The sequence below is a fragment of the Salvia splendens genome, chromosome 1 (genome assembly GCF_004379255.2).
Source record: "Salvia splendens isolate huo1 chromosome 1, SspV2, whole genome shotgun sequence".
NCBI lineage: Eukaryota > Viridiplantae > Streptophyta > Magnoliopsida > Lamiales > Lamiaceae > Salvia > Salvia splendens.
The window spans coordinates 29,105,532-29,119,004 of NC_056032.1; the positions used below are offsets into that span (position 1 = coordinate 29,105,532).

At 37.8% G+C, this 13,473-nt stretch overlaps 1 protein-coding gene across 1 annotated transcript; it reads right to left on the reverse strand.

The window, feature by feature from the left end:
• Window positions 1-9,610: 9,610 nt before the first annotated feature.
• Window positions 9,611-11,879, reverse strand: LOC121746626 (serine/threonine-protein kinase STN8, chloroplastic-like). Its single transcript, XM_042140532.1, has 4 exons — window positions 11,270-11,879; window positions 11,037-11,210; window positions 10,551-10,955; window positions 9,611-10,072 (listed from the first exon to the last, which is right to left on the reverse strand). The coding sequence occupies exons 1-4, from the start codon at window positions 11,786-11,788 to the stop codon at window positions 9,722-9,724; spliced, it is 1,449 nt and encodes a 482-aa protein (XP_041996466.1). The 5' UTR covers window positions 11,789-11,879; the 3' UTR covers window positions 9,611-9,721.
• Window positions 11,880-13,473: the final 1,594 nt, after the last annotated feature.

Genomic DNA, 13,473 nt, shown 5'->3' on the forward strand with positions numbered 1-13,473 from the left:
TGTTTTTGTGAAGTTGTTAATCTGCATTTCTCGTTCATGGAACCTGAGTTGTTTGATTTGTGTTCAGACTTGTTGGAGAAGACAATGTTCACATCCAAATTTGGGACCACATTTACTTTTTAGTTACTTTTTGCTTTTGTCCTTTACTTTTCCTTACTTTTCGGCTGTTACTTTTCAGATCTGCAGGTCTAGTCACCTAACTACCTCTTTCCCTCTGATATTTCGTTTAGCCTTTTATAGTAAACTCGTACCTTCTACATTTATTTCTGAAACATCATGTTCCCCACTCACATGTACACAGCCGTTTGTTTAACATCTCTCCCGCCTCCTAGTTAGTAGAGTACCATCTTAATTTCCCGTCTAGGTAGAAACTCAACCCAAGCGTGGTAGCTAACCAAACCTTCCAGAATATCAACACAATCACTCCAAATCGTCACCATCTCTGTGGGATTCGACCCCTACCATCACTATACTACCCAGTAGAAGAGGGTTGAGGAATTATTGATACCAGGTTCAGGATTAGCAGGGACTTCCATACTGATCAGTAGGATACACCCTTTGCTTGAAACGACACCTGCACAAACCTGTTCTTTCACTATGGTACGTTTCTGCAGCGTCGTGTGGTTGGGACGGCCAACGACGTCGAACCCTTCTTGGAAGAACTCTTCCCGAGCTGCCAATGTATTTGCGATGTGGAGAAATAGCGGTTTTCGCATGCGGAAACGGCGACGGAAGTAGGTATCTCCCCATACCGAGTTATCACAGAAGTAGTCACGTACTAACCTTGCGGCGGCTTCCTCGGGGTTACGATGGATGTAAGTCCGAGATCGTCTTTGGGGTGGTGCGGCTTCCTCCGCCTCCCTACGTCGATCTTCTTCAAGTGATTCTTCCATTATTCGACGCATTTGCTCAAATGGATCCATGAATTGATTAACTTTGGTAGAAGAATAAAAGAGATGATTTGAGATGAAAATTGAAGAGGAAATGGAGATGATTTGAGGAGAATAGATGTGTGTTTGTGTGTGTAATGAAGATGAAATAGGAGTATTTATAGAGTAAAAAAATAAAAAAAAATTAAAAAAAGGAAAATGATCGTTGAACGGTCATATGACCGTTTTTAATTTTTTTTTATTAAATTCGAATTTTTTTAAAAAAATAATTTATTACGTCAGCGTGACGAAGCCCACTCGCGGGACGACGAGTGGGCGTCACGCATGGCGCCGGAGCGCGCTACGTCGCGCGAGATAGGGATGGGCGTCTCGGCGAGCTGGGGACGAGACAAGACGCTGCAACGCGTCCCGCGCCCGTCTTGTCTCGGAGGGACGAGATAAGGGACACCCGCGAGACGCGTTGCGGGTGCCCTAACGAAGTAACAAATAATACAAATGAAAAAAGATTAGAGAAATGATTTTTGGACATAATGGCATTGCCATAATAGGGTTTAAATAGTAATTTTTTATACACAATATTTAATTTTTTATTAAATATATGTTTCGCATATATACTATTTTACTCTTAGATTATATAAAATTTAAACAGTGTCTTCTTTTTATTTGTGGAATGTCTTAATGAGCTAAATTAACGCATAGCTCATCTAATTACATTTCTAAACCAATTATTTCATTCGTTGCCTCATTTGTTTTCTAACTATATTCTCCTAGGCATGCACACGGTTCAAAAACCGTCAGTCCCGGTTCGAAACCGGCGGTTCACGGTTCAACATTTTCATGAACTGGAACTGGCTCGCCAAGGGTTTCGGTGGTTTCGGTTCATGGGGCGGTTCAAAACCGCCGGTTTTTGGCCGAAACCGTCGGTTCCGGGCCGGTTCGGCAGTTCGTAAATTTTTTTTTGCATTTTCTTATTTATTTATCTATGAAATGTGCGTAGATAAAATTCAAAAAATTACGATGAAAATTACAATTTTATTGAGATTACAGGTTACAACAATTAGAAATCACAAAAAACTTGAAGTCTTAAACAAAAAATTAAAATACAACGACACTACTAGTCTACAACGTAACTAATTACAAATTACAAAAAAGACTTGAAATTCTGAACAATAAATTTATAAGTATATATACTCTTAGTCGGCGAAGGAGATGTTTCTACATAACTAAATTAAGAATACCTTTAGCAATTCAACCTTAAATGTTTAGTTTAGTCTAACAATCAACAATTATAGTAGAATTGTCAAAAGTGTCCCGAATTTAGCCTTATAGAGAAATCTACTTAACCGACTAGAGTATATACAAATACAATTATTTGTATTGTATTTGCATATTTTTAAAGTAGAAACAAATGGGAAAAAAAGGAAATAAAGGAAAAATGACAACTTAAATTTAAAATTTAAGTTGAGGTGCCTACGTATCTCAATGCTCATTTGCATTAGGGAATCAAATCTCACGTAGTTCTCTTACCTTACTTACCTATTTGGCTTGGCCAGCGGTTGACGGTTGGCCTACGATTCATCCCCGGTGAATTCTTCTTGTGATTCCTCCTGACGATCATCCCAATCATTTTCTTGTTCTCTAACGTCAGCTTTGGCCCAATCATCAAGTAACATTACGCCTTCCATATTTTTCGCGGAAAGCTTACTTCTTGATTCATCCAACACACGTGATCCAACACTGAAAGCGGACTCGACGGCGACAATGGAAGACGGAACCGAAAAAATCCCCTTGGCCATTGACGCAAGTATGGGAAAATATTTCTTGTGTGTTCCCCACCAATCGAGGACGTCGATTTGGGCGAGAGGACTAGGACCTTCATCACCAAAGGAAAAGAGTGAATCGAAATATAAATCTAACTCACTTATCATACCTGAGGTCGACCTTCCGCCGATGCTATAGTTGTATAGGACGGCTAATTGGGATTGCGTGTCAGGGTAATCATAATCAGTTTGAAATGCGAAGCCAAAATTATGTTGTTGAGGAGGGGTAGGTCTTCTGACTTGGTGAGTACTGTTATACTTGGTTTCATATTCGGTGTAGAGAGCACGCAAGTTAAACTCGAAGGTTTGTTGGACAATTGACCGGTCCGGGAGGTTTATTTGAAATGTTTCGGTTGGGTTTACTCCCCATTAGTTATTGGTATCCATTTGCAATGCTTGAAGTGGACCAAGATCAATAGAACTCAAATTGTTATAATAAAAATATAAAATCCTGGAGGTACCGGCTAATTTCCATTTTGGATCCAAGACCTTTGCAATCAAAAACACCGTTGGAATCTCACTGAAATACTTAAGTCATTTCTCAATCATATAATATAAAACACACATCAATTCAAGAGAAGAGTAAGCATTTTTCATCGCAATTTTAAAACCAAGTTATATATACATGCAATGCTCTAAAACACGAACAGCAGTGCAATAATAAACACCCGATAATTCAACAGTCGCATTTTTTAAATTTTTGAACAATTTAGATAAACTCACGCTATGATCCCAACAACTATGCGACAGATATAAATCAGAAACGGGATAGGTTCTAAAAAAATCACACAAAGAATCTTTATGTGCCAAAGTAGAATTCAGACAATCATATGTCGAATTCCATATGTGAGACATATCCATGGTAAAATTTGTATATCTTACCTTCTTTTGATGGCAATACTTCTTCCAAGTTTTGCCAATAGGCGGCTTTTGATGGATTAATCTAACTGCAGTTCTAATAGGAATAACATGCTTTTGCCATAATTCAAACGCATCTTGTACACATAAATTCAAAATATGACATATGCATCTTTGATGAAACTACTTACCACCAATAACCGGAGCACAAGCCGCAATCAAGTCATTAATACTTGCAGTATTAGCAGTTGCATTATCAAAACCAACGGAAAATATCTTATTGCATGATTGAAAATGTCTCAAATTCTGTAAAACCAATCAAACGCTTGTTTAAAGTCCAACTATTGTCCACAAAGTGAACCGTAATGCCCATTTATGAATGTCTATTAAAAGAATCAGTCCATACATCTGAGAAAATGTTCACTTTGTGTCCCAAGTTGAGTAAATAACGTGATAATTCAACTTTTTTCTCCAAACGTTGTCGAACGGTAGATCGTCGAACGGTCATTCGACCTACTCTTTTGATAGCTACGTTCAAACCACTTTGCATAGTAACCTCAAATTTTTTGTCATCATAAACATTAAAAGGAAAATGCTTCATTGCAGCCCTTCTAGTCATAACGTCAGCAAAATTTTTAGGATCATACTTAAAAAGAGGCATACCTGACGAACCTGAGCCACCGGGTTGGAAGTTTAGTTGAGTTTGGGTAGAGGCAGTGCCGCATTCTATCGGATGCTTTGTCACCAAATGACGACGGAGGGTGCCGTATCCCCCACCACTCGCAAATTTGTAGACTTTATCACAATAGTTACAATATGCATGAAATGCCGATGTCTCTTCTTGAGAGAGGATCATTAGGACTTGGAATTACCACCAGGACCTTCTTGTAGTGTTTAACAAAAATATCAGATTTCAATGCTTTTTTAGTGGGTGGATGGGGAGGCATGTCCTCATTTCCGCCGGTGCTAGACGGAATACGAGAATGAGATCTATCATAATTGTTGTCTGAGTCCGACGATATAGACACGTCGTACTCGTCATCTTGTTGTTGGGAACGACCACCGCCCCTCCCCCCACCTTGATGCATTTGAGCGAGTAGCATGGCGGTCCTATGATCTTCTTATATCTATAATAAATATTATATAAGTTGAAGTTTTAATTAAGAACACAAAAAAAATTAAAAAACTCAATCTTATGAAATTATGAATTGTAAAAATAATTTTATTTTTTATAACTTACTTGCATGCATTCAGCCGCCACTCGGGAAACCTCGTCCATAACTTCTCGACGACTAGGTCGCTTTGATTTTTGGGGACAACTACTTTGATCTTGGGCAATTCCTTTGCCCCGATCACCACGTCCCGGTCCACCACGAGAAGAAGACATAATTCAAAATGAAAGTAGTATGGAATATGGAGTATTGAATAAATTGTAAATTACGAACACAACAACAAATATAGTAGTAAACAACTTGAGCAATTAGAGAGAATGAGGATAGAGAATAGAGAAATTGAGATTGAGAAGGAAATCCTTGTTAATACAAGAATGAGGTGAGTAAAAATGATGGGGAAGTTGGGTATTTATAGGTGTTAAATTGGAAAAAATAAAAAAAAATCAAATTTCAAATTTCGGTCGGTTTACCGCCTGAATCGGCGGTTTTGGACTGAACCGGTTTCTGACAAAAACCGGCGGTTTCTGACCGGTTTTCAAGCCTATACATTGCCACCTATACGCTGCCACCTGGAAAAGGCCCCGAACCGTCGAAAACCGGTGGTTTCTGACGTAAACCGCCGGTTTTTCTGCACACATAGCCTGAAAACCTACGTCCTAGCCAGAATCCTACTGTTGGAATCGCTGAACGTGAACCGGCGGTTTTGAACCACCGGTTACGGTTCACACTTTTTTTGAACCTGAACCGGCCCGCTTGAACCGCCGTACCGCCGTCGCCAGTTCTGATTCCGGTTTGTGAACCGACGGTCCGGTTCGGAATGTGCATGCCTATATTCCCCATCAATAAATTCTCATTCTCTTCTTTCTAGTTATAATTTTCAATCAACAAATTTTTTCTTCTCCATCAACAAATTCACTCTTAATCCAATTTGCTTAACAATAAAAAAAATTATTTACATCATTTTTATCACGTACAGATTACAAACACATTTGATCGATTTACAAACTAGTGTTTCTTTCCATCTTAAAATTCTCTAAATATATTACAAATATATGTACCTGACTGATCCATTTTATCTGTATCTTTGAGAGTAGATTTCAATAAATATTTTTTTGTTCGGACATTTGATTTCTTGATTCTTAATTTTGGAATGTTACAATCGAACCTCGATCAAAAAAATAATTACATGTTTTTAACTCGTCTATTTATGAGCAATGAGAATAGCTCAACAAATTCATTTCTATTTCCGCTTTCTCTTTTGGATGCGATCATACCAGCACTATGCACCAGATCCCATCAAAACTCCGAAGTTAAGTGTGCTAAAAAAATCAATTCTTTTTCTTTTTTAAAATTTGATCAACACATTTCTTAGATGTGTTCCTAATTAATTTAGATAGTTAGAGACACATATTTAATGCGTCCTTAATGTAAAATCATTTCTTTCTCTTTTTTAAAATTTGATCAACACATTTCTTAGATGTGTATTAATGCGTCCTTAATGTAAAATCATTTCTTTCTCTTTTTTAAAATTTGATCAACACATTTCTTAGATGTGTTCCTAATTAATTTAGATAGTTAGAGACACATATTTAATGCGTCCTTAATGTAAACACTTAGAGACATGTATATATATAGAGATCCCTAATGTAAACACTACTTAGATACATATAATGTGTCTCTAATTTAAATACTTAGAGACCGTATGCATAAAAAGCGTCCCTAATTTTTGTTATTTTTAAAAATTTACAATGCAAATAATTGCGTTTCTAATTATGCGTCGTTAAAAATATATTTATTGTAGTGCTTTATTCTCAAACTTCCCAACTGTACAAAATGGTATACAACTCACTCCTAACTGTACAAAATGATATACAACTCACTCCTATTTACATGCATTCCTCGATTATTCTAGAATCATGTACTTCAATTTTAATATTCTATATCTAGATTTTTCACTATCTAGATATTTTCTTAAATAATATCTATATTCTAGATAGTTTCATATCTAGATAATGCTTCTTAAAAATATCTACATTCTACTCCCCCGTCCCACTCAGGATTTCCACATTTTTTTAGTGACAAATGATTTTAGGAGGAGTTGTTAGATGAGGTGAGTAGAGAGAAAAAAAATAGTTAAATATTTTAATGAGGAGAAAGGAGAGAGGATTTATTTTTAGAGAGTACAACTAATTCTAGAGAATTTATAATATAATATCTATATTTGTATCATATCTAAATAATTCTACTACAAATATTAAGTTTATTTTTTTATTCGAACAGTAATTTGCTAATACTAATAGCATGTCGGTTAAATTATTCTTAAAATAAATGCTATCATTTTTTGAAAGCAAAACGCCTTCTTTCATTGAAAAGTGTTGTTTAAAATTGTAATATTAGTTTTAAATTTTATTTAGGATTACCAAATTCTTAACTTAATTTTCAATAAACAAATACTATGAAGTAGTTTTAATAATATAGTAGTTTTTTTAATTCTCTCTCGCCACTTTAACTATTTATTATCATGCAAAATGGGTGTGAAAAAGAAACGACTCAACTATCTTGGGACGGAGAGAGTATATTATACTACGCCCTCCATCCACAAAAAATAGTTTCATTTGTGAATGACATGTGTTTTAATGAGAAATTGGTAAAATAAAAGAGGGAAGGTATAAAAGTAGGTAAAATAAGATGAAGGGCTAAAAAGTGGATAAAATATAAGAGAGGAAAGGAAAGTATAGTAAAGTAGGAAAGAGAATCTTTCCAATTTTAGAAATAAAACTATTTTTTATGAATATATCAAAATGATAAAATATGATTATTTTTCGTGGAAGAGAGAGTATCAACTTTCATCCTATTATATTCAAATAAACTTACCAAAGACTATCTTCATGGCAGCTTTGATATGTATATAGCTATACTTTTTCTATTTTTATTTCAGCAATGCTAAAACTTGTGTAACTTTCAATTCAATAATGCTAAAACTTTGGTTCTCGATCAATATCATGAAATCTCACTTTCCAAACATTTATCATAACTAAATCTTTGTCTGTGCAATTTTTCATTTCCCAAAATGTTGACAAAATATTTGACAAAAGCAAAGCATCCAATAACAATAAAGAGGGGTCAACCGGTCCCCTGGCATCAAGAGACAGTCGAGTGGCTTGGACACTTTGACACGGCTGAGAAGGCCATGCTTGACCCGGTCGATGTGTAGGCCCGCGCGTCGTCACCCCCGTCATCTTATAGGACAAATCAGCCTCCTCGTCCGAGGAGATGATGAGGGCGAATAAGGCTCCCAGCATGTTAGAGTAAAAGGATTGAATTCCACTTAATTAGATTTAGATTTTAGAGAAAATAAAAGGCAACAATAAATTAATACTAAAATTCAAGATTTGAAGTAGAGTACTAAAAATGAACACAATATTTTGACACAAAAATAACAAATAATTTTAAAAAATAAATCTCAACACATGATTAATAAAATGAATATACTTTTACGTTTAAAATAATGATATATCCTATGTAAAATACATTCATAATCAACATTTGAGTTTTTTTTTCATTTCTATATAAGAGAGGATAGATAAAGTTTCGTACTTATTCTCATAGTCATGATAACTTTATATTCCGTCTATTCATTAAAGAGTAAGTATCTAATTAAATTGCGATTTATCATCATTTGTACAAGGAATTCACCATTCACAAATCACGATGCCATATATCTCACCAAAAATCATTCAATGTATTATAGTATTCTTTTTGTTACATAAAAATAGACTATTATTTTTACCTTTCGATCTTTTCTATCAAAATAGAAATTTCTAATTTTGAAAATAAAAATTCTCTCTAATTAGATGGGTATCATTCTCTACTAATAATGCTTCAATCACATTTTATTTTTATCTTTAATACTTTACTCCCTCTGTCAGCCAAAACCTACACATTTTGCCAATTTGAAGTGTCCGCCATTTAAAGATGCATATTACCTTTTTTCCCACCATTAGTATGTGTGCATCATACTCCACTAACCCATTACACTCACATTCTACTACAAAATTAATATATAAAAATAGGACTCGCATTCTACTATAAAACCTATTTTGGAGTAATATTTAGTACTCACTTCGTCCCATAAAAATAATACTCCATCTGTCCCAGTTAAGATGACCCCTTCCATTTTTTGCACATATTTTGTAAAAATTATAATAAATAGTTAAAGTGGACGGAAAGTAAATTAAGAGAGAGAATAATATGGAAGAGACTCTTTTCTACATTATTCTTTCTCTTACTTTACTTTTCCTCTACTTTAACTATTTATTATGATTTTTCCAAAACACGTGTGAAAAACGAAATGGGTGGTCATCTTAAATGGGACAGAGGGAGTAACATTTTCCATTTTGGGGTGTCCCGCGAAGATATCCACTTCCATTTTTTATAACTTCTTTCTATCTAATAAGGTGGGCCACATTCTCTACTAAAATACTATATATAACTACTTTTTCTTTCTATCTCTTCTTACTTTACCAATTGTACATTAATTCACGTGGTGTCCCAAATTTCCATATTTTTGTGGGACGGAGGGAGTATAATATTTCAATATACACACCAATTTTCGGTATGTATCGAGGATAGGTATACCGCAATATATCGAATATACGGTATATATCAAAAATTCGGTATGTCACAGTATAACACAGTATAGAAAAATTAATTCCGTTACCATACTGAAAATTACTGTATACCGAAAAACCGATATTTTCGGTATTTTTTTGGTAAGTAGTATATTTCAGTATTTTGATTATATTCCCCACCCCTAACTAAGTTCACATCATAAGGTGGATGCATTGGTTTAATTAAAGGAATTTTCAAATTTTAGGCGGTACAAAAGAAGTAGACATATATACTAGGCCAATATACACGGAAAATTGGATTGTTTAAAGTTGCAGTGACTCACAATCACATGGCAATATCAACAGTAAGCCTATTGGTTGATGAAATTGAATTTGGAGAGAGCAGCAGCAGCTTGATCAGCACCTAGCAAAAAATAAGGATGTCTGAGCGCAGCTGCTGCAGACAAACGCCCTCTTTTGAACACGCCCCTCTCCGACACAAGCTTGGTTGCCAAATCCCAGCCTCTACCAGAATCAAGATCTAGAATGCTCAAATCAGCTCTCATCCTCGTCTTCTCCCTCCATCTATTCAAATCATATCCAACCCCCTTCAATTCGTTGTTGAAATTCTTCAGCCCCGCTGCAGACCTCAGTCCCGGGGTCGCCATTTGAAGCAACACTATCCCAGCAGAATACATATCGAATAGATCTGGACTATTCAGCTGCCAACCACAAGATCACTATTAGAATGAAATGAAAAGGGTTTGCGGTGTTGAATGATGTGTGGCAAAATTCTCAAAGTCGACGAATATAGGTTAAACATTCCTTGTGTGGCAGACTTTTTTTTCACTTTCGAAAAAGGAAAGACTCATACGGATAGTGTGTTCCTTCAAAAACAATATTTAAGTGGTTGGAGAATCTGACTTTTTTATATCTCTCTTATTTTACCAATTGCGCATTGAAATGCATGTCGTTTTTAAAGTTTTTAGTAAAATTTTGCCTCTAAGATGACACGCCAGGGTAATATCACTCAAGTCTACTTCACTAACTACTTGAACTAAGAGACGTGCTGCATGTTCCGCGAATTTGAGATCATCTTTCCCTTTCTCAAAGTGAAAAAAAGTGGCAAACACGGAATTCTTTGCCTATATCCGTCTACTTAGAGAATTTTGCCAATAATGTACAATGTAGTATACCTGCCTGCCATAAGATTGGAGAGAGAAGCGCTGCGATGGGCTCTGGGGGAGGAATGGGAGTCTCCTCGGGCATCACGTAGAGCTCCGGTGGGCAGTAATCGGGATCAAGCAAACCGCGGTCAGGGATGTAGTTTTTCCCTATGCGGAGATCTGTGGCTGCCCCGAAATCAATCAGTTTGATCCGCCCTTTCTTGGTGACTACCAAGTTTGAGGGCTTCACATCACGGTGAACTATTCCCGTGTTGTGAATCTTCTTCAACGATGTTATTATCTGACGCATTACTTGCTTGATTATCAGAGCATTCCTCTCCATTGATTCCACCCCTTGCAGAACTCTTCCAAACATCACAGACTCCAAATTCAAAGGAAAGTTTCGATCTTTCATGTAATCTCCCAAGTCCAAATCTCCCTAAATCAAAATTACTCACTCAATTAATCAAAAACTAATTTATCATGCTTCATCTTCACAAAGGAAATTAAGAATGATCACCTCGTATTTCCAAACAAGCCATTTCTCCCCCTTTGTGAAGAGAGTGTTGGTTTTATCTGCAACAAAACTACCAAGAAATTCTGCACAAGTTTCTGGAGCTGCTCGAGATAGCCTGTAATTGAACCACTCTTCAAACTCTCCACACTCCACAGCGCCTTTTACCCCAAGTTTGACCTGAATTCTGATGATCAATAGAGCAACGATTTAACATTAATGGCGGATTGAACTATTACCTTTTTGAGGATAACCTTATCCTTAAAGCTGTCGTCAATCCGATTCCGTCTCGATTTACTCCGGAGATTCTCATCAACGGTGTAATTTTTGGGCACGACTACTCCGGAGTAGACGATCCCAAACGAGCCCTCGCCGACTCTATCGCCGACTAAGAAATCGGTCCTCTTCAAACTCCGCCGCCCGCTCAGCGCGTCCACTCCCGCCTGCAGGGGAGCTAGAATGTAGGCGTCAATCGCTCCGACGAGGACCCCGGGCCTCGCCGTTAGGTAAATCCAGGAAATCCCTGCGAAAACTAGCAATCCCCATTTCTCGACCTCCGGAAGATCTGCGGCGAGGTGCTGGAATTGGGTGAGGGATTGCTCCAATTGGATGGAATTATAGGTCAATAGATTGTCGTTGAAGAGCGCATTGCATTTGATTGAGAAATTCCTTCTGGCAATGGACCAAATCAAAGGCAAATTAGGGTTTGAGCGGCGGAATTGAAGCGCAGTGGCGGTGGGGGATACGAGAGAGGCCATGGAAATTGGGCGTTGTTTGGTTTGGAATTGGCGCCTCAATCAGTTTATCCTTTACCATGTCTCCGTTTGTGGACTTCATTCAAACAACAATGCTTTTCCTCCAACATTCAATTTTAACCATTTTCCAATCTTATTTTTTTCCCCTAAAAATAAAATCATCTTTTCTTTGATAGGTTAAAAAGAACAAAAAAAAAGTGGGTAAATGTTTGAATTTTGAAGGCTTTGCAAATCACAACTTTTATATTTCAAACCACTCTCCCTCCATGTTTTAAGGTGCGAGGAGGCAAGGAATGACGAGGCACGTCCCTGATGATGGATTCGGCAATCAAGGAGATTCTAAACCGAGGGGAGGCGCAGAAGCAGCTCGACCGCCTCAACCAGATCAACTTAGCTTGCATGGTTATAACTAATAACCATCTTCCTTTGATCATTTTCAATCACATTTTAGAAACAAATTCGTCAATATATATCTGTGGCTACTGCAGATGACATCTCGTCTTCGATCACTGAGAGACAAGGAAGAAGAGAAGAAGATGAAAATGAACAAGGTAAAACCTTTTAATTGCTGCATTTATCTTCTTTTTACACCAATAGTTTCTCACCTATTTTTTTTTAATATTTCAGCATATATTTATATTCAAGGCAGGGAGAGTCTGAGGCCATCCACTACGCTGTCTCTATACCGTCCCTTAAACCGTCTCTTAACTACTATTTGAGCACTATTTGAGGGCCCCACTGTCCTTTTTTCCTCCATCACTTAACTAAGGGACTGAACCTGCAACGCTCCGTCTCTTAACCGTCTCTATACCGTCCCTTAATTACTATTCATTCAATTTCATTTATAATTTTTTTCTACCCAATTCAATTTAAACAAACACGCTTTATTAAAAATCACACTTTATTAACAAACACACAAACTAAATAAACACACAAAATAAAAAAGAAACAAAATAAAAAAACACACAAAATAAAAAAAAACTACTCCGCCGGCGAATCATCCTCTGGAGGCGGTCGAGGTTTAGGGGGTGTCGGAAGGTCAAGTTGTGCTGCCATAGCAACAATTCCATTCCACCAGGCCGTGAATTGGGCGTACGAGAAGTGGGAAGTGTCCGCCATTGTGGCGGTCATGTACGCCACCATAAGTGTGTCCGAGCCTCCCCGCGAGCCTGAGGCCGGCTGGCTTGATTCGCCTCGGCCCTTCCTTGCTCTAGCCGCTTTCGCCGCCTTCGTCTCTTGCGGCCGACGGCGCCCACGCACGGATCCTCCAGCATCGCCGACCGTACCCGCAAACTCCCGGGATTCAGCCTCAGGTTGGCTGATACCATCGGTGTCACCACCAGACGCACCACCAGACGAGTATTGGCCACTCGCCGTATGCTTCGTGCGCTTCGAGGTTGAGCCCGAGCTGGAGCGGAAACCTCCGGCCCACCGTTCCTCGTCCTTGACGGCCTGCCAAACATCAACAAATCTGAATTGATGACCCTCGTCCTGGTAGTAGGCGCGCAAAGCGGACGTCAAAATGTCGGTGGCCGTGGCGCCGCTTTGGTAGCGCGCCTCTTCAGTCGAGTAGATGCCGCAGAATTTTTTGATCTGTCGGTCGACTCGGTCAAAGTGAGAGCAGAACATTTTAACTTTGCGCTTGCGGGAGCCTTTCAGCTTTATCTGGTGGTAGACCTCGCAGACCT

Excerpts from the sequence above, each read along its gene's own strand:
- LOC121746626 (XM_042140532.1), bottom strand. The coding sequence starts at position 11,788 with ATGGCCTCTCTCGTATCCCCCACCGCCACTGCGCTTCAATTCCGCCGC. Across the intron at positions 10,956-11,036 it reads GGCTTGTTTGGAAATACGAG|GGAGATTTGGACTTGGGAGA; the intron begins GTGATCATTCTT and ends ATTTTGATTTAG. Across the intron at positions 10,073-10,550 it reads TCTCTCCAATCTTATGGCAG|CTGAATAGTCCAGATCTATT; the intron begins GCAGGTATACTA and ends TGTGGTTGGCAG.